This window comes from Lytechinus variegatus, chromosome 9 (assembly GCF_018143015.1).
Source record: "Lytechinus variegatus isolate NC3 chromosome 9, Lvar_3.0, whole genome shotgun sequence".
Lineage (NCBI taxonomy): Eukaryota > Metazoa > Echinodermata > Echinoidea > Temnopleuroida > Toxopneustidae > Lytechinus > Lytechinus variegatus.
In genome coordinates, this window is record NC_054748.1 from 16,310,466 (window position 1) to 16,333,279 (window position 22,814).

General features: G+C 36.8%; 1 protein-coding gene across 1 annotated transcript; it reads left to right on the top strand.

The window, feature by feature from the left end:
* Window positions 1-693: 693 nt before the first annotated feature.
* LOC121421064 lies at window positions 694-17,117 on the top strand. Its single transcript, XM_041615676.1, has 8 exons — window positions 694-1,139; window positions 7,841-8,278; window positions 8,935-9,090; window positions 9,966-10,071; window positions 10,851-11,237; window positions 11,692-11,887; window positions 12,497-12,591; window positions 13,389-17,117. Exons 1-8 carry the CDS (start codon window positions 1,129-1,131, stop codon window positions 13,665-13,667), a joined length of 1,668 nt encoding a protein of 555 aa, XP_041471610.1. The 5' UTR covers window positions 694-1,128; the 3' UTR covers window positions 13,668-17,117.
* The last annotated feature ends 5,697 nt before the right edge of the window (window positions 17,118-22,814 follow it).

Consider the following 22,814-nt stretch of genomic DNA (forward strand, 5'->3'; position numbering starts at 1 on the left):
AATTTGAGCCCTCAGGAGATGGTTTCATAAATGCCGATTTATTTTTTAAATGAGCCGGTAAATGGACCATTTTTTGGTCAGATATAGATTGTCAGAATATCCTATCCACTTATAGTAAACATTCGACACCCGAATTTCATCCTTATTTCTTATGATTTTTATAAGTGCCGTTTTAACACACTATGCGGCTAATAGCAGCATAATTTGGTCGTAAAATCGGAGGAGGACCAGAGTTATCCGCATTATTTTGATGCTGCTATTATCCGCATAATAGCAGCATCGGGACCAGATTTTGACTTTATGAACGCATTTCGAAAGTAATGCGGATAATTGCCATGGAGCGGTCACAAGGGCACCCTTTTCCAACGCAACCGCATCGGAGGGGGTGTGTGCAGTTGCCATGATGATTATCCTCCTTTTTCAGGACGGGCGCTCGTAAAAATAGTGCGGATTATTTTCGGACATAGAGATGTATATTATTGACACTAGAGGGCGGACTTCATCAAATTGCTGTGAATCCATGGTGCCATGAGCCTAATTACATCAGGAGGGCTCAAGATATTCGTTCGACCCAACCCATTCGAATTTTTTTCAATTTGATGTTGCTGATTGACAAAACTGTATGAATATGATTCAAAATCTAACACTGATTCTAGAAATGGTAACTACTGAACTCCCTTCGCCCAAAGTGGGAACACTGAAAACAAAAGCTTGTTTTTCGTAGTGTTCTACTAATTTAAATTAGTAAAGTAAACTGGTTTAGCGTGTGCTATCAGTTTTTACGATGCTTTACGAGTTTTAGATGCAAGCGGGCGTATGTGCAGACTCGTACATGTATGAATATAGTTGTAGAGCGGGTTTTACCAATTGAATTTGGAAGTTCTACGACAATGCAATAATTAGTAAAGCATCGATAACTCGTAAACGCTGTTATCAGAGCGTTTACGAATTTGTTGTACTAATTGGTTTACAAATTTTGTGGTAGCTTTACGATGTTTAGAAATATTCCCGCTGTTGAGATCACGTGACAACACTTTTTCAGCGTGCAAAATTTAATCAGCGCATAAACGCGCAGACGACTTGTAATATCGAGCAGCTGGGTTGTAAGGGAACTTGACGTTGAAAACAATGGCAAACAGGTAATATTTCAAGTTATTTCTTTCAAAATGAACACTAGATATTGTACTGATTGTATTGAGCTTCTGTTCATGTGTTTGAATGCTGTGGACAGCCGACAGTAGTGTGTGGTCGTTAAGTAAAGTCATGAATGACTGGCGGGTGCTCTGTTGCGTGCGCTGGTGCCGGTAGAATCTAACTTGGATCTACGTAACTCGAGGAGCTCCACCGCCGCCGCGACGGCGGAGCTCCTTGAGTTAACTTGGATCTAACGTTAGGCAAACTTTACAACTAAGGTCTGTCACTCTGAGGCATGTAACGGTATATCAGTTGGTCCAACTTTTCTCAGAAACAAGAACACATTTGCTCGCGAAAAAACAACAACACGACATAGATCTAGTCTAGATCTAGATCTAGGCCTAGAATCTAGATCTAGATCTAGTCACCGTAGTCTATCTAGATTCTAGTCTAGATCTAGGTCTAGATCTAGATCTAGGACTAGATTAGCCTAGGTCTAATAATATGAAACTGAAAATTGTACTTCACGTTGCCATGGTAACCAAAATTATATCAAAACTAACAAAAACAAAGTTCATTCTTGCCTAATATTTGAGCAATTAATGTCAAATTTGGTGTGTAACGTAGGCCTAGATCTAGACTAGATCTAGATCTACCTAGAGTAGATCTAGATGAGTAGATCTAGCTAGGCCCTAGATCTAATCTAAACCACTCAAGATTCGTGCACTTAGACTAGATCTAGATCTAGACCCGTAGAGTCTAGATCTATAGGCTAGATAGTAGATCTAGATCTAGAGCTAGATCTAGTCTAGGCCTAAGCCCTTTTTGCTATATTTTCATAAATGCATCATGACTTATCAGCTGAGATTTTCAGGATTCTAGCATGTCTAGACAATTAGATCTAGGTCTAGACCTCTAGACCTCTATCTAAAATATCTGAAGATAAAAATATCCAATATTAGCATTTTTGAGGAAGAAAATGATGGATTTGTGAGATCCTCTTTTGTTTTGTCATGATTCGTACTACAGGCAAGCTATGATTCGTACAGTGTGTTAGCCCCAGAAATCTGAGCACCCTGCTCACTGCCTAGCCCCCCCCCCCTCCCAGAGTTCAGGGGAGAGTAGCCTGTACGAATCATGGAAGACTACCTGAAATCATGAGCAAATTTTAGATTCTCTTTAAAGATATCTATCAATAAATTTGTGGCATCAAACTGTTTCAGTGTCTGCATAGACATCTTGGCTTAAGATTAACAACTGAAGTTTGAAAATGACCCCTGAATCCTGATTTTTTAAGTTTTATCAAAGTATTGACGACCATGTTTCTTTAAAAGTTTTTAAGCCTTCAGGGGCTTTCAAATTTGAAATTGTCAGACTTTTTACTGTAAATTTCAACTTTTTGAAATAATTTTATGTTATTTGTGACATATTTTTATATTTTGGTGGTTTAATTTCAAAATTAGTTTAACTGTACGAATCATGGGTGGTCTACTCTATATAGATCTAGACTAGTTGTGCGAGACACCCTTATATTTGTACCCGACCAAGCGTTTCCATGGTAACCACATATTTTTGCGAAAATCTTGTCATGAACTCCTACAGTTTTTGCAATTGAAATGAAACTTGGTGTATGGGATGATATTGAGGCGTAGATGTGCAAGATGTGTTTTTTTGTGTTTCTCCGACGAAGCGTTGCCATGGTAACCAAAATTTTACCAAAACTTGTAATGGCCAAGGTCATATTACCTTATTGGCTATGTTTTATCACAGGAGTCGGTCCTGCTGGGACTCTCAATATTTTCGAGCAGGTACCTTGGACTAAAAAATGGTCTAAATTGAGGAAATAGGGCTAAAATGCCCTACACTGTGACTAATTTACATTGATTTTTAAATGACTGTGACAGGATTGAGTGCAAACTTAGATGTTTATTTTCATGTACCAAACAGGCTAATTTTGAACCCAAGCGAAAGTCGAATAACCTGGACTTGCTCCCACCACAAGTACACATTCTTGACCCCCAAAAAAAGAAAGAAAAAAAAAAAGAATTTCAGACCAACTGGCCTAGTTTTGGCCCCCCAAATGGGAAAAAATTGCTAAAAATAAGATATTTTTCCTGACAGACTGACCCGACTTCAACCAAACATTTTAAATAAAATTTGGTGTCAGTTCTCTAGGAAAAATCAGAAAAAAAAAAATCTTCATCCATGAATTGGGCTTTGGGATTATGGTTTACATGTACATACATGTACTTCTTTTCTCTTTGAGGTGGGACAGTATCTTCTTCATTTTTAAATGCTTTATTTATGTGATCATAGCAAAAAAAGTATCAAGAGAAGCAGTCAACTGACCGATCTTAAAGGCATTGGTTAACATTGTGCACAGTTTAAAAAAATCCGAGCTGCATGGTCGTAAATGCTTTCAGAATATATAATAGGGTGCAGAAATTAAGCTGTGAAATTTTTATACTTCAAAGTTATCATATAGTGCTTCAAAAAGTGAAAACTTGAAATATCACCTCCATAAACTACTGTGTTAGAATTATTATAGTAGGCGATAATAAATACAATTTTCATAGATATCTTTATAGTACATGTATGTAAATGAATTACTGTCATTATTTGTGCATTCTAGTTGTTTTTTTTATCTGAACATAATTAGACAGGTCAGGCAGCTCAGTTTTAGAATTTTTTAAATCGATCTACAACAATGTTAACCAGTGGCTTTAAATTTAAAAATTTAGTTTTGCAGATAGTGACCTTGTAAACTGGAAAGCATTTTAACTGTAACATTTTTAATTGAAATACATGTACCTTTGAAATTGTTGTGGAGTCATATTTAAATTGTTTCATTTCTGTGTATTTTAATTTTTACAGAACTCCTCTCATGCAGCAGTACTATCATTCAGCTCATCATGTGGCTCATTCCTTTGCTTATTGCATTTGTTAAGTCGTTAAAAATATGCACCCCCTAGACAATGACTAAGTACAATGCTATGAATCTTGCAATTGATATACACACATAATTGAATTTATTTTACTGTTTACTGTCTGAAGGGTTTTCATGTGTCTGCAAATAGGCTATAGTGTTTGTATTATGTTGGAAATTGTTTGATGAACATGTTGTTTACCTGCTGTGACTGTGACTTTTCGAGTCCACACTTCTTTTTATTGTTGAAACACTACCGCTATATTCACACTGGGCCTGATTTCTACATCACCTGTGGAATCGATGGATGCCATAAGACATACACTAATGTTAGATCATACCGTGTTCATGTTCGATCCAAACATAAGGAAGTTCAGAAAGATATAGATCATCCAGCTGTTGAACCAGTAGAAGATGAACTGGAACAGGGACAAGATGACCCGCAAGTAGACCCTAGGCCTGACCCATCCAAGGAAGCTAGCTCTTTTCTGCTATACCTAAGAGAAAAATATTTGGCAACTGGAAAGACATGTACCTTTGTGTCTGATGAAATTGCAGATTTGATGGAACAATGTAGACAAGATATATCAGCTAAAGTCAATGAATGCCTTCGAGAAAATGGAGTAGATTTGGATCAATTACAACAAAATGGTCTGACTGAAGCTCTTGAGAAAACTGAATATGAAAAAGCATTTACACACTTCAGTGATCAGCGTAATTTGAATAAGCATGTTAATGAGAACTTCAACCATGTGTCTCCTGTCGAATATGTTCTAGGAGAAGATGGAAAAGAGACATTTCAGTATGTACCTATACTGAAAACTATTGAAAATTTACTGGAGCATGATGATGTGTTTTCTGAAGTTTATGAAGGACATGCAGCACAAGACAATGTTTAAGGTGACTTTTGTGATGGAGATAATTTCAGACAAAGTGCATTGTTTGCAGAGGACCCAATGAGCTTGCAGATTCAATTATACTACGATGATTTCACCACAGGCAATCCGTTAAGCAACAAGGCAAAAGGGTTGAAAATTGCAGGGTTTTATTTTGTTTTGGGGAATCTTCATCCCCAATTCAGATCAAAACTGTATGTCATTCAGCTTGCCATACTTTGCAAGTCTTCTCTTGTTAAGAAATATGGCTTTGAAAGAATCTTGGAACCGTTATTAGAAGATTTAAAGATTTTAGAAACAGATGGCATAGTTGTTCACAAAGATGGTGTGGAACATGTCATGCGTGGCACACTATCATTTCTTGCAGCAGATAACCTAGGTGCCCATTCCATAGGGGGATTTATGGAAAGCTTTGCAACTGTAGATCGAGTGTGTCGCTTTTGCAACATTCGCAATGCATATTTGAAGGATCATTTTAGGATGTCAGAACAACTTAAAAACAGATCCAAAGATTCTCATTCCCAGCAAGTACACATGGTAAACAGAGATAGGAAACTATGTTCAGTCTATGGGGTAAAGAGTGATAGCTGTTTGAACAAACTTGAGCACTTCCATGTTACAAGTGGTCTTCCCCCTGACATAGGCCATGATCTCTTTGAGGGCATTGTGCCAGAGGTACTAGGAAATGCAATATCACACTTTGTTTTGGAAGGCTATTTCACCTTGGAATACCTGAATAATCAGATAAAAGAATTTCCATATGATGCCCCAGATAAAACCAACAAACCATCAGTTATGGCACCTACTCTGAATTTGTTCAAAGTAAAGCAAACTGCTCTACAAACTTGGTGTTTATTGAGGCTGCTTCCTCTAATGGTAGGGACAAAGGTTCCACAACATGACCCCTTTTGGGAAGTTGTGTTACTGCTGTTAGATGTTGTGGAGATTTCTACAAGTCCCAAGGTATCCCCAGAATTGGCAGGTTTACTGGCTGATGTTATTGAGGAGTTCTTGACGAAGTATTATGATGTAGTTCCTGAGGAGACAACAATGAAGCCAAAATTTCATTTTCTAATTCACTACCCTGAGAAAATGTTGGCTTTTGGTCCGCTGATTCATTGTTGGACAATGCGTTTTGAGGGTAAGCATAATTATTTTAAGGAGGTGTATCATTCTACCAGAAACAGGAAGAATATATGCAAAAGCTTAGCTGAAAGACATGAGTATATGCAGGCTTCAAGAAGGACCAAGACTAACTTCTTGTCACAGGAAGGAGTGGAGCATTCTGGTGGCATCATGTACCCACTCATATTATTGTCAAGAGAGGAAAGACAACAGCTACGTGAAATTGTAGGAGATAATGAGAAGGTGTACAAAGCAGAAATGGTTACTTTCAATGGCATCAGATATTTCTGTGGTTCAGCTGTACTGGTTGAAAAGCAGACTCTCAGGGATCAATTTGCCATCATTGACTCTTGCTACATAGTAGGAGGAGAGCTGTATCTGTTATGCAGACATGTAAAAGTACAATACACCCGTCACTTCCATGCTTATACTGTTGCGGAAGAGGAAAACAACTTTGGATACATTCTATGTCAACCCTCCGATCTTGTTGACCACCATCCACTGGGTATATACCATAGTGATCATTTAGATTTCATACCACTGAAATATCACATTGAGCTGTAGAGCTCTTTATGTTTGCAGGAACAGTAATTTGAATCTGCCAATTCGAGCACTTTGAAGCAGGTTGGTCTTGGTCTTGATGTTAAATGCTGTATTGCTGAGGAATTAGTCTTGGCCTTAATACAGCTAGCTTAAATTTGAATCTCATTCACCCCATCCACCAAAACTTTCTTAGGTGGCAAATATTAGATTTTCTACAACACCTAAGTAGATCTTTGTCATTTGATTGGAGGAAAATAGGTCACGTGTTATTAAACATTTGTTCCATTCCATTTTTTATTGTGTATTTTTGTTCCATTCCATGCCTCAACATTTTAAGTGTAATTAATCGATAACACATAAACCATGAGCAGACTCAGAATAATGCACACACCGGCAGAACACCGTTTGGTGTGCCGCAGGCTCCCTGAGTCTCCGGCGCACTGCTGAAGTAGGAACGCGATGCGCATAGCGTGGCTCAGTCTCCAAAGTGCACGCCTCTAGCAGAATTCTTCATATGACACAAATTAAAGATTTATAGTGGAAACCATGTTCATATGATTGGAACACATTATTTTACAGTCAAAATTTGTAATATAACCTGAAAATTTACAGTGAATTTCTTGAGTTTGCTCAATTTTCATAATACAGATTTTGAATCCATCGTCGAGACATTTCACTGAATTCATGTGAGGCGGTGTTGGGCTATTGATATCATTATCGGTATCGCTCCTCTGAGCTGAACGGCTGGTTTTAAATTTTTGAGTCCACCAACACCAACATGAAATCACCCATTGTTAGTACATTTGTCAATTTTTATATATCAAATGACAAGGATCTACTTCGATGTATAAAACAAATAATGGATGTTTTTCATCTGTGCAATGGAAAGGATATCTTAATTCGGTGAAAAATTAAATGTTCCATTCAATCTTTCATCTCATGAAAGTATTCTTGCCGTTCCACTCATAAACATTCATTGTTAGTTTATTGGTGTACTTGTAGGCTTGGACATCTGGAATTTTGTAATTTTATCAGCATACTACATACATGTACAGTACTTCATGAACTTCACATATTCAAAGTGGCTATTTATACCTCAGTGCAGGTGCATGTATTTACCCTTTAGACAGTTGATTTGCAGTATTGTGTATGAACTTTTAATTATCTTGCAAGATGAGCTTAGCCAATTTGTTGTGTTTTTTTTATAATGTTTCAGGCACAAATTCCTGTTCCTTTATAACGAACGCTGCAAAAAGGTTGAGCTAGAAAATGACAACCCAAATGGAGTAAGCATGGAAGAGCTCATGGAAAAGGCAAGCAACTTGTTCGGTATTGATCAGACAAATATCTTGCTCCAAAAATGGGACTCTGGTTATGAATGTTTTATCGACATCGATGGTAACGAGCCTGCTGATGAAACTATATCTGGGGGTATCAAGATTAAAGTTCAATCCATAGTGCACTTCATGCCAGTGCACATAGACATGGTGCAACCCATTGCTGCTGCACAACCAGTCGTGTCTGAGAAACCTGAAGATACTAGCACTGAAGATGAACCTGATGCTGGTGGCAGATCTAGAGATGTTGAAATGGAGGTGGAGGAAAAGGATCAAGGAGAAGCACAGATTTATTCTCATGAAAGGTCCAGGTTGAGGTAAGCCAAACCAGAGATAAAACTATTTTATACATTGAAAAAGTAATATACAACTGAGCTGCTGAGTGCTGATGAAAATTTCCATTTAAAATAATAAAAATGAAAATTCCCAAAATTCCTAAAATTCTCAGCCTATTGAATTCCTGAAACTTTCCATGGAAAGTTTCCAAAATTCCCAGAAAGTTTCTAACCCTTTGCAACCCTATTACAGCTTCATGCATATGTTGATGTTGCGTTTTTGTACACCATTTTTAAAAAGTCGGTTAGATTTTTCCTGCTATTTCTGTTCTCTTCTTCTTACGCAGAATTTTACAGCTAGGTGTTCAACATCAAAATTAACATCAACCTCAGAAACAGTGGAGTCATGAAGTCCTACATGTATTTCCTCGCTCTGTAAAGACTTAAAGAGACAAATAACATAATATATGTAACATTAAAGCTTGTTTCAGGGCATAGGGCCCAGGGTGGAGTTTTGTGAAGAACCATTCTACATGTGTACTTTCTACACTTGTAGCTGAGAAGCGCTGAACCAAAATGAGTGGTAGTAGTAGCTTTTGCAGTCAAATGTTTATAGATTAAATGCATATACATGTACATAGCCTAGTGAGTGAGTGATGGATAGCTAATCTAGCTGGTATGTTATTGTTTGATTATAGGCCAGTTTCATGTTGGATAGTAAATTGGAAGTTGCCAGATCTACCTCCAGCAATTCACAAGAAGCTACTGTCACTGCCACTTGGAAATGACTTGAGGGTCTCGGAGAGGTCAACGATATTTGACATAATATTCAAGTCTGTGATGCAGCATAAGAAGTAAGTACATGTGTGAAGGTACATGTAGTGGTGTACATGTATGCTATCGACAAGTTTTCAAGTAGTGTAGTTATAATTCAGTATGCGACTCTTAATGTATAAAGTTATTACTAAAAACAGTGCTGTCATTCCATTGGGCGACGTGTTATTTTGGGTGGTCAAACGTTACAATTTGTTGATGCATATTTAGTATGTGACGCTTGCTATTCTACCCACCAGTTTCAGGTTAACTGGTTTTTAATAGGTCATTATACTAAATGTCATAGGGCAGAGGCCTGATGCACCTGTTCAGAATTTGGACATGCCCTAGCTTTTGCATTGTGATCACTGGTGTGAGCCACGGTTAGCATAAACCTTTTGACATAGCAACAGTGGTACTGGTAATTAAAGAGATAATTTTGTAGTGGGTGAGAGGGCGCCTTGGATATTTAACTAGTTTGTCACGTGGAACGGAATCCAGTATATAATATGATCTTAGATTATTAATTTTGAATATATTCATCTTTTATTTGAGCAAATTTGATCCAGAAATATCTAAAATATCAGAAAAACTATTGGCATGCCAAACTATTTTAGGCGCGGGTTGCGTCAATTTACCACGTGCTCCACTAGCACACGTAAATACAAGGCAAATTCCTATCCCCGCATGTGCACAGCGGAAGCGCTGTGTGTCCCACGCCGGACGCACGGGCATTGAAATTCGGAGACTGACCGCTGGGTTTACCGTTATATTGCGTTCCTCTCAGACAGTTTACACTAAAATTCACCAGAAATCATTGAAGGAATATCACACAATGTTACATACATATCTTTTTATGCATGAAGAGCAATATTAGACTTCTTTCATTCCAATTTCTTTGCCTTTATCACTACAGTGTGTACCCAAAGCCTGCTGAATATACCTTACTTATTGACCAATTGTTCAAGCGATATCCGAGACTGGACTGCAACTTGAAAGATGTCAATTGTGGAAGTCGCAAGGTAGGTTTATAAAGCAACTTTTATTTTGGTACATATCTAATTCATTTTTGGTAGTGATACCAAAATACATTAGTACATGTGCATTGGACAAAAATATAAACCATACACCGTCTTTTGGGGGTCATTGTGTGAATTTGTGATTTTTTTTTCAGACCAAGGAGCTCTTTTCTGAAGGAGTGTAGCTCTCTAGAAAAACTACAAAGGTTCAAAAACAATAACTGAGGAATTCACACAATCGCCAAAGAATAGATGACCAGCAAAGTTCTTATTGTCATTAATAACTGCTGTTCAGAGTTGTTTCTTTTTAAATTTCAAACAGTACAATCAGGGATTGCCATTTAAGAAGAAGAGAAATTGCTCTTCTTAAAACTCTTCTGAAAAGATCTGAGAAGAGCTATATATTGCTCGTCTGATTTGTAAATAAAGCTATGTTTTTAACCTAGAATACTCTTCTAGTGTTCTTCATAAACTTATGCAAAGTTCAAATGGCAATCCCTATAAAATGCATTTTAGGTGTAATTGTATGAGGAAATATATCGTCAGTTAGGTGCAAGAGTGTCGTAAGTGCATTTTTGTAATTTTGTAGGAGAGGTCATTTTAACAAAAAAAAATTTGCCCCGAACCCGACTTCCTAACGACCTAACCCCCTGAAGACCTAATGGTGCGTCCCTTACATTACATCATAATGGATGGGTACAACATTATATCCAATAGTTCAACCAAATAGTGTTCCATTCTCTAAACCAGGGCGATTTCTGTTTGCCTTTTTGTCATTGCAGGTGATGTACAGGAAGAAGCTCACGTATTACTTCCAAAACAAAAGAGATGTCCTAAGGAAAGACGAGCTGACAACTGTAAACTTTGCATGGCGGAAGAAGAGACAATCAACCAAGCCGGTATGCAAAGCAACTGCATCATCAGCTGCACCAGCAGTATGGGGCGTACAAAATTACCTACCGTCAATGCCGGACACGGAAGATGATGACAGCATCAAAAAGCACATCAAGATAATGCAGGATGAGTTCAAAAAGAAGTATCCTGACATCAAAAGAGTTGCAACAGGCATGGATATGACATTAAGTGCTCGGAGAAACACTATTGTAAAAGAGAATGCAACAATTCAAGACATAAAGGATACTTATCCATGGCTATTCCAAGAATCGCAGGTGGGCACCAGTTAATGCTAGAAATTTGAAAGTGCATTTAAGAAGACAATAGTAGCTGCATAACATTTTCTTTTTTGAGGCAATTGTTTGAAGTGAGGGGTGATTTCTTTTGGGTGCAGAATATCTCAATCAAAATACCAAGGGCCAAAATTAGCATTGACAATTTTACATAATGACCCAAAAATGGATTGTTCCATTATTTTGTTTCATTTCTGCATTAAAAATTTTAAAAGAAACAAATTGAGTTTTATTCTGGAGTCTTCTACAGTAACTTCTCAAAAATATGCTCTTTAAGGATGGGATAAAGATATTGCTGTTAGACCCTGTAGTGTGCCGATTTATGATCTTGCACAACACAGGCGATAACATTAGATATTCCACAGAAAATTAAACATCCATAAATGAGTAAAGTTTCCTTTTTTTTATTGATTGTTTTCTTGTATGTTTTTCTTAGCTGATGGCTGAAATGGACCGGCTGATTGGCAGCTCGGAGGATAAGGGGTTCAAGGGCAAAATGACCCTTGGGTTCAAAAAATTCGGGATGGCCATTGTTAAGTACGGGAAACGATTGAAAGCAAAATCCACACCACAGTGTTTCAAGATACTAGCTGAGAGGATTCCTATCACTAGGGATGACAAGGAATATCAAGGTATGTGAATTATAATGTAACTCATTCATTAGAGTATTTTCGCTATAGGTTCTTAATGATGTGTACCTGTAGAAGTTGTGTTGACACCATCAGTCGTTGCATTCTTTTGTCAGCCTCCATTGTTACACATTTGCTACTTGTAGAGCCACTTCCAGACGTTCTCTTTATCTTTCTTTATTGCATTATCAATCATCTGTAAAGTCGGGTGCTGTACAAATTTGACATACGGCCTAATGTGATGTGGCTATCTGTTGTATAGTTTAAATTGATCTACATCCTGCATTGTTTTTGTTTGATTCAGCCTACGACGCCATGTGATGTAGCACCCGACTTTACAGATGATTGATAATTTTTGTCATGCACGCCAACCAGTGTGAATTTCACATATTTTGTAAATGCTCTTGTAAATATCTGTTCAATTTTTTGACATTGTCATGTTTATAAATTGATAAAATTCAACTATGATATTCAAAGTTTCTTTGTACAATGGATATGAAGTGGAAAATGGGAAAATGTATACTAGCTCGACTTTTCCCCTTCCACTTTATTGCATGTAATGGATAAATTGGAGTGCTTTGCCATAAACATGAAGTTTCCCTTCTTTTGCAGATGCTGTAACAAGAGCGGCCATAATCATGATACCAACCATGTTCAGGGAGAAGATTGGCAACATCTTCAAGGAGTCTAAGGAGAACGAAGAGTCTGTAAGTAAACCTGTAGGCTGTAGGGATACACCCCCTCAGACATCTCCTAATCCTATTAAGTACAACATCAAGCTGGCTTACATGTAGCTCTGCTTTTTGTTGTATAATGTAAATATCATCACAGTATCTTTTAAAGTTTTTCCTGTTTTTTTGCACTAAGACTGTTGAATTTGTTTTCTTATTGTATATGGGGTCATTAACTCCAGACTTAAGATTGGCTAAGTATTACTAAATTCATGTAATTAAAGGGATTTTCATGAAAGTTTACAACTTGATCTTTGGATTGAGGTACACAAGTGCATGACCATAGGTCAGTGCTCGGTCCACAAAGCCAATAGCAAATGACACTAGCCAACATGATGTATTTTTTGTACAGTAATAAAATAATATTTGTATCTTTACCTGGTCTGGTCTTGTATTGTGAGATGAAATAGAAAACAGATTAATCATTATTTTTGCATGGAACAAAATATAGCTGGATGTATTTTTTGAATGCGTACTGAAATTCATGGGCGTCAGCCGTGGGGGACTTGACCTTGACAACAAAGCTTGACAACTGTGAATTTGCCTGTGATTGGTCGGCTCAGTGGGTATTTATCTTTGAGAATACGCTCACGTCAGGACCACTGCGTGGATGCTGCTTTTACATGTTCAATAAATACAAACTCCTTGTTCCACTTCAAACAATGCTATCGCCTTTTTTCTATTGGTTGGTAGATAACCAATACCTTCTTCCTCTGAATCAAATATCTTTTTCCTCCAAATCAAATTCAAATCTCATTAACATTTCTTTGCAGGATGAAATGCCTTCCCCTGTCATCAAGTACAGTGGCCAGCTGACAGAAGCAGCAGAGTTCCAGATAGCTGTGGATGGAGTGGTTGTTGCAACAAGTGAAGACATCATCAGCTCCTTCAGCTGCTACATGGCAGCTATTTATACCTTCAACATGCACAACCCCCGATGTTTGGCCAAGACGGCTCTCTTCGTTGAAAGAGTCATCCTAGACCTTGAAGACAATCAGTCCATCCAACCTTTGCAAAATGTGGTCTCAAAGTTAGTAAATCTTCTTGAATAACTGTCTTATAACTCAAGCATCACTCAATGTCTTGTCGCTGCATATTAGGACTATAGTGAGTGAAATTGAATTTGAATTTGAATTTTGTTAACTGGATGGATCAGGTTTAATACTTCTTTACTCCCAATAAGTGAAGACATCATCTGCTCCTTCAGCTGCTACATGGCAGCTACTTATACCTTCAACATGCACAATCCCTGATGTTTGGCCAAGATGGCTCTCTTCGTTGAAAGAGTCATCCTAGACTTTGAAGACAATCAGTACATCCAACCTTTGCAAAATGTGGTCTCAAAGTTAGTAAATCTTCTTGAATAACTGTCTTGTAACTCAAGCATCACTCAATGTCTTGTTGCTGCATATTAGGACTATAGTGAGTGAAATTGAATTTGAATTTTGTTAACTGGATGGATCAGGTTTGATACTTCTTTACTCCCAATAAGTGAAGACATCATCTGCTCCTTCAGCTGCTACAAGGCAGCTACTTATACCTTCAACATGCACAATCCCTGATGTTTGGCCAAGATGGCTCTCTTCGTTGAAAGAGTCATCCTAGACCTTGAAGACAATCAGTCCATCCAACATTTGCAAAAGTGGTGTCAAAGTTAGTAAATCTTCTTGAATAACTGTCTTGTAACTCGAGCATACTCACTGTCTTGTCATGCTGCATGTTAAGACTATAGTGAGTGAAATTGAATTGGAATTTTGTTAACTGGATGGATCTGGTTTGAGGCTTCTTTAATCCAAGTGGAGTTGAAAGTAGATTGTTGAATGAAAAGTAAAACTCTCTAATTTTGTTGTAGCAGTATTAAGTGTTAAATGTTTGAACTCTGCAGTATTACAAAGTACCCTGACTCTCATTTAACCTTATTGTGTAATGCATGGGAAACTGTACATTTTAGAAAAGGAAACAAGTTATGGAATACATATCTGACCTCAAATTTGACCAAGAATGCCAATTTTTAGTGAAAATTATGAAAGAAGTCACTTTAAAAAAAAATCTTTTTTATTCTTAAATTTATAAAAATCAGTCAAATTTAGTGAAAATCATCTCAAGAGAAAGTTCTAATATCTACCACTTTCAAATTTGTATACCACTTTCAATTTTGTATATTAAAATGTAGTTTTGGCATTAACCAAAAAGTGCCAAAAGTATCACCTTTTATTTTTGGCTCTTTTTGAGGAAAAGTTTCAAGAATATCATTTTACGTAAAACTTTCAAATTGATCTCTTCAGGTAATTTTGACCAAATCTGGTGATTATAATCAATTTTTAAAAATATTTTTTTAAAAGTTTTCTTGTAATATTTTGAGCCAAAGCAGTAATATTTTTATAATTCCCTTTCAATTCTGCTGTTTTAGTCAAATTTGAGGTAAAAAATAACTACATGTCCCATTTCAACTTGTTGGATTTGATGTGATCCGTCTTGTTTAGCAAAATTTGAGATTTTGGAAAAAAATGTTGGCTTCATTTTTGATGTTTGAATTTGAACAATTAAGAAATATATTGACACTGATTTACAGGTTGATTATCAAATTTTCAAAGCACTTTCTATAGAAATGCACTTCAGGTTGCTAAATGTGATAGTTGAATGAAAACTTTGTGTAATTTTGTTGTAGCAATATTAAGGGGTACCAATGTTTGAACTCTATACCCTGACTCTCATTTGACCTTGTTTAATGCATGGGAAACTATACATTTTAGAAAATGAAACAAGTCATGGAATGCATTTCTGACCTCAAATTTGACCAAGAGTGTCAATTTTTAGTTAAAATTATGAAAGAAGTCACTTTTAAAAGAAAAGTGTTTTTTATTCTTAAATTCATAAAAAAATCAGTCAAATTTAGTGAAAATCATCTCAAGAGAAAGTTTTAATATCCTCCACTTTTCAAAACTGATCCTAGAACTATCTCTTTGGATGATTATAATTTTTTTTTTATTTTTTTTTTTAGCTTTTCTAAAATATTTTGAGCCAAAACAGTAGTTTTTTTCATGATTTCCTTTCTATTCTGCTTTTTTGGTTAAATTTGAGGTCAAAAATAATTACATGTCCCATTTCAGCTTGTTGGATTTGATGTGATCAGTCATGTTAATCAAAATTTGAGATTTTTAAAGAAATGTTAGCTTCGTTTTTGATGTTTAAATTTGAACTTGAAACTTGTTTGAAAAATTAAGAAATACATTGACACTGAAATACAGGTTGATTATGAAATTTTCATATATGGGTGACAGGTACAATTTCAAGAATTACAAGAAATGCACTTCAGGTTGCTCATTGTGAAACCATAATAACTTTCTCAATTTAATTCTCAATCGCTAACATGGATTTTTTATTTTATGGGATTTTTTGCCATTGACTTGCAATGTTATTAAACAGTTTGATGTGATCAGTCATGTTAATCAAAATTTGAGATTTTTAAAGAAATGTTGGCTTCGTTTTTGATGTTTAAATTTGAACAATTAAGAAAAATATTAACACTGATTTACAGGTTGATTATCAAATTTTTAAAGCACTTTCTATAAAAATGCACTTCAGGTAGCTAAATGTGATAGTTGAATGAAAACTTTGTGTAATTTTGTTGTAGCATATTAAGGGGGTACCAATGTTTGAACTCTATACCCTGACTCTCCTTTGACCTTGTTTAATGTATGGGAAACTATACATTTTAGAAAATGAAACAAGTCATGGAATGCATTTCTGATCTCAAATTTGACCAAGAGTGTCAATTTTTAGTTAAAATTATGAAAGAAGTCACTTTAAAAAGAAAAATGTTTTTTATTCTTAAATTCATAAAAATCAGTCAAATTTAGTGAAAATCATCTCAAGAGAAAGTTTTAATATCCTCTACTTTTCAAAACTGATCCAGAACTATCCCTTTGGGTGATTATAATAATTTTTTTTTTTTTTTTTTTTTTTTAGCTTTTCTAAAATATTTTGAGCCAAAACAGTAGTTTTTTTTTTCATGATTTCCTTTCCATTCTGCTTTTTTGGTTAAATTTGAGGTCAAAAATAATTACATGTTCCATTTCAGCTTGTTGGATTTGATGTTGTCAGTCATGTTAATCAAAATTTGAGATTTTTAAAGAAATGTTGGCTTCATTTTTGATGTTTAAATTTGAACTTGAAACTTGTTTGAAAAATTAAGAAATACATTGACACTGAAATACAGGTTGATTATGAAATTTTCATATATGGGTGACAGGTACAATTTCAAGAATTACAAGAAATGCACTTCAGGTTGCTCATTGTGAAACCATAATAACTTTCTCAATTTAATTCTCAATCGCTAACATGGATTTTTTATTTTATGTTTTTTTGTCATTGACTTGCAATGTTATTAAACAGTTTATGAATGAGCAATTATTTAACTTTCTCAATTTAATTCTCAATCGCTAACATGGAATTGTTATTTTATGTATTTTTGTCATTGACTTCCAATGTTATTAAACAGTTTATGAATGAACAATTATTTCACTTGTTTCTTATTTTCAGTTTCGTGTATCTTATCATACCACACATCGTACAGCATATTTGTATGACTAATTTGTTCAGCAAGCCAAACGAGTTTTAAACTTAGTTGAGCCTGCCGAACTAACCAAGATTAGTAGAAAGAGACATCGTTTTTACGATCCTATAGCGCTAGTAGGGCAGGTTTAAAATTGGTAAAGCCCCTGCCGTACGAATAGTTTCATTGGTAAAGCAAATTAGTTCGGCATGTCCAACCAATTTATTGCATCGCTAAGCATGCCTTACAAACTACTAATTAGTAGAACTAGACATTGTTTTTACGAACTTTTGCTTAGTAGAACTTACGAAATAATGTTTTCAGTGAAGATAAACAACTGACTTGCAACTATTTTTTTGACTGGCGGACTAATTAGGGCTATTTTATTGTTTGAGTCGATGAATTTGATCCATTCATAGTTATCTTCATAAATGGCAATTTATTTTTAAAATGAGCCGGCTACGCTACCCTTTCCTGGTCAGATATGGAATGCCAGATATATATCCTATCCAATGGTAGTAAACATTCCACCCTCTAATTTCACATTTATTTTTTATGAATTTTTCAAAAGTGCCATTTTAACACACAAGTCTATGGGGAATGTTTTATGCGCGTGACACCCCATGTTTGGGGCGGCCGCCATCTTAAAGAGGGCAAGAGCGCGGATTTATAACACACGGCTCTATGGGAGAATATCACATATTTCACTTTTTTACATTATATTTTCAATTTAATGCTGTATGCAACGTTAAAATCACAAGGTAAAACATTTTTATGTTAAAATATATGATAACCATGCATATTTTATAATGGAGATGGACTGAACATCCAGAAAACGGGGGGAAAATATGTTGCTGTACGTGCATTATATGATGTAGATCAGGACTTGGTCTGAAGTTTCCCCTCCTTTCAGTTAATTTTGATGAAATCAAAGTAGAAATCATATGGTGAATCACTGATAATCCCATTAAATATAATATTGGAGACTATGCGACGTTATAGCTATATTTAACACCACGGATGTTAAATCTAGCAGCTCAATCAATAAAGGACCTCACCATCTGGTGTTGGAGTTACACTGCCACTGGTGTTAAGATTACCAACATTTAGGATGTTAAAATATATCAACACCCGGGATCAACACCATTCTTGGTGTTCGATTTGAACACGAGTCGGAGAACGTTATGAAGTTGACACCATTTGGTGTTCATTTGACACCCTCGAACACCTGCAGAAACGAACATTTAAACGAAAGTTTACATCACACCCATTGGTGTAAAAAAAATACCAACTCCAGCTTTGGTGTTGTTTCACGGTTCGGATTCACACCATTTGGTGTCCGATTTCAAGTTCTTCAACACCTGCAGCCTGACGGTGTAACTTTACACTAGGGTATTTTTTAAACTACCCCAACAACAGACAGTGTTGAGTTACTCCAGTGAAGTGTAACTAATTTTTGTTAAAATATTTCTATCCAACACCTGTCACGGTGTTGTTTCAACACTTCTGAGTATTTGGTGTTTATTTTACACTCTACGTGTTGTTTCAACACAGTATATTGCTTGAAAACTGCCGGAGTGTCAAATGAGCACCAAGTTGTTTCAACACTTCTGAGTATTTGGTGTTTATTTTACACTCTAAGTGTTGTTTCAATAAGTATATTGCTTGAACACTGAGTGTCAAATAAGCACCAAATCAAGAGAACATCATCATCATCATATCAGCCATGTTCAGCCCACTGCAGGGCGAAGGCCTCCTCAAGTTGGTGCCAAAGGTGCTTGTCTTGTGCTGACGCAATCCAATTTATACCAATGAATTTTGTGAGCTCGTCACTCCATCTCAATTTCTGTCTACCCCGATTTCGTGATCCTAGCCATGGTCTCCATTCTGTGATGCGTTTGGTCCACCTATTGTCATGTGATCTTGCAAGGTGGCCAGCCCATCTCCATTTCATTGATTTAATTGCTTTGATTATGTCTATTACTTTAGTCTGGTTCCTAATCCATTGTATGGTTTTCCTATCCCGTTTTGATATCCCTAGCATTATACGTTCCATACTATGTTGAGTGGTTTTTAATTTCTGTTCCATTTTCTTTGTTACAGACCAGGTTTCGGAACCATAGGTCATTGCCGGTATAACACATTGATCAAAGACTTTTCTTTTAAGGCAAATTGGCATATTGCTCTTCATAATGTCATTGAAATTCCCAAAAGCGATCCATCCAGCTCTTGTCCTCCTTTTAACTTCTTCCAGTTGTTCATGATCCATTCTGACATGTTGCCCAAGGTAGATATAATGATCTACTCTCTCGATTTCAGAATTATCCATTATGATTCTTTGCTCTGTAGCAAATTTGTTGAACATTACTTTTGTCTTTTTGATGTTGATCTTCAGCCCTACTTTGTTACTTTCAGTGTTGAGATCGTTAAGCATATTTTCTAGCTTGAGGCCATCATCAGTGATTAGAATGATATCATCGGCAAACCTTAGGTGATGGAGACACTCGCCATCAATGTTTAGCCCTGTACTTTCCCAGTCTATTTTACGTATTATTTCCTCCAGTGCAGCGTTGAACAGTTTGGGTGAAATGGTATCTCCCTGTCGCACTCCTCTGTTAAATGGGGAATTCATCACTGTCTTTGTGCAGGTGAATGGTCGCAGTTGCTTGGCTATACATTTCCTGAATTAGTTTAATGTAGCTATGGTGCACACCTTGTACCTGTAAGGCTGTTATTACTGCCTGAAATTCTACACTATCAAAAGCTTGTGCAAAGTCTACAAATGCCACACACAAGGGTTGTCTGTATTCGCAAGTCTTCTCTAATAATTGGTTTAGTGTGTGGAGATGGTCTGTAGTAGAGAAACCACTTCTGAATCCGGCTTGTTCCCTCGGTTGATTAAAATCTAGAGTTCCAGTGATTCTGTTTGTTAGAACTTTTGTAAATAATTTGTAGGTGTTTGAAAGTAAGCTAATTGGCCTTTAGTTTTTAATATCCTTTATGTCTCCTTTCTTGTGGATGAGGATTATGATTGCATTGTTCCAGCTGTCTGGTGTTTGTGTTTTTACTAAACAGAGTGTAAACAGCTTGGCCAGCTGTTCTAAGATGACATCGCCTCCATCTTTAAGGACATCCACCAGCACCTCATCGCTGCCTGGTGCTTTACCACGCTTCATTTCTTGTAAGGCTTTAGCAACCTCATCTACTCCTACTGGAGTTATGTCCTCATCTGCATCTAGAGCAATGATTGGTGCATCAACATGGACCTTGCTGGAGTACAAGTGTTGAAAGAAAATCTTCACATGATTAATTATCTGGTCTCTGTCATGAATAACACTTCCATCCTCCCCTTTAATAGCTATCAGTTGTGATTTCCCACTGGAGAGTTTACGTTTGGTTGCTTTATAGCTGCTATTATTTGTTATTGTCTCTTGGACTTTCTTTATGTTGAAGCTGCGAATTTCACTTTTCATACGTTTTCTTATTGTTTTACACAATTCTGTATACTCTATGCTATCCTTCTGTGTTGATACCTTCATCTGTCTCCTTTTTCCCATCAGATCGAGTGTCTCCTTTGTGATCTTGTCAGTTGTTTGATTTTCCCTTTTAAGAGCACAAGTTTGGACAGTGTGAGAAAATTTATTGTAGATATCATTAATATCTTCCTGGTTTACTTCATCCTGAAGCACTTGGAATCTGTTCCTTAGCTGTAATTGAAACTCATCCTTACGTTGTTTAAGTTTGTCCACATTTAGGCTGGCATTCTTCCTTATTAGTTTACTTCTTTCTAGCTTGAAATTGACATGCATTTTAGCTCTCACAAGCCTGTGGTCACTTCCAGTATTGAAACGATTTAGCACGGAAACGTCTGTAATGATGTCCGGTCTGTTTGTTAGAATAAAATCGATTTCGTTCCTGGTAGTGCCATTTGGGCTTTGCCAAGTCCATTTTCGATGTTCCTTTTTCTTGAAGAAAGAGTTCATTACCTTAAGACCTCTGCTTGAAGCAAATTCCAGTAGACGATCTCCCCTATCATTCCTAGTGCCTATTCCAAATTTACCTAGCATCATCTCACTATTATCTTCCCTTTTACCAACTTTAGCATTGAAATCTCCCATAACTATAGTAAAATTTGCTTTGTCTTCATCAAGTAGTTTTGCAATTTCCTCATAGACCATATAAACCTCTTCGTCCGCATGGCTAGAAGTTGGAAGGTATACTTGGATGATTTTCATGGTTTGTTTCTTGGAGATTTTTAGGATAATCTAGGATACTCTGTCTGAAGTGCTCTTGTAGCTAATGACATTGGATGCTATGGTCTTGTGAATAAGGAAACTCACCCCTCCTATGCTACTTTCCTCCTTTCCCCTTGTGTACAGCAAATGACCACTTTTTAGTTGTTGTAGATGTTCCCCACGGCGTCTAACCTCACACAATCCGACTATGTCCCATGTGATGTTGCCTAGTTCTTTTTCCAGATCATATAGCCTATTCTCTCCTAAAAGGGAACGTACATTATATGTACAGATGGTCACATCCTTTAAGGAGCCTGTCCTAGCCCAGAGATTCTTAGCACCCTCTGCTCCTTCCTTACCACAGCCGCTCCCGTAGCTGGGCAATCCAGAGCTGCTGGGGACTGAGGGCCATTTCTTTCTTTGTGCTGCCATAGTCTTGAGGGGGTGTGGCCTTGACTCACCATGCTGGCCACAGTTGCATGTTGGTGAGTTGTGGATGCCGTTGATCAATTATGATTCCTCCGCCTTTAGATGGCAGTGTATCAGTGTAACGCCACAGTAGCAGTCAGGTTCTAATACCCCTCCTGAGGTCATGACCTCACTGGCCAGACATATGACCAGAACATATGAACACTCTAAAGTGTTAAGTTGACCTTATCTGACACTATTGTCACGGTATATGCTATATATTGAATAACTACTACTCAGTCGACCTCGTCGTTTCTCCCGTTTTCTGGATGTTCAGTCCATCTCCTTTATAAAATATGCATGGTTATCATATATTTTAACATAAAAATGTTTTGCCTTGTGATTTTAACGTTGCATACAGCATTAAATTGAAAATATAATGTAAAAAAGTGAAATATGTGATATTCTCCCATAGAGCCGTGTGTTATAAATCCGCGCTCTTGCCCTCTTTAAGATGGCGGCTGCGCAATACATGGAATCACAGTCGCGTTACGCGCGCGTCAATGCGAGCGATTACTCTAGTGTCTTCTTCTTCTTCTTCCAGTAGTGTGCATAAACCTCCACGGAGTATCGTCGCACAACAGTTGGTTGTCTATCGGCTAATTAAACGTGTTGCTCGTAGCAAAGCTCGATGAAAATAAGTCCAAAAACGAACGCATATACACTATATACAAATTGTTCTCATATTTTGAGTTAGTTTAAGACGACATCTCTGACTCGTGTCTTGAAGATGTCGATCGATGGTGAGATGACCACATTTTCAGGTAGACCGTTCCACAAACGGATGGTGTTTGGGAAGAACGTATCCTTCAGTAGTGATGTGCGTGATCGTGGGATTAGAAATCTCTTGCTGTGGCCTCTGGTTGGAGTGTTGAGCGGTACCAACTGGTCGTCGGGGATGTCAATCAGATGGTTGGTGATTCGGTACATCATAGTAAGCT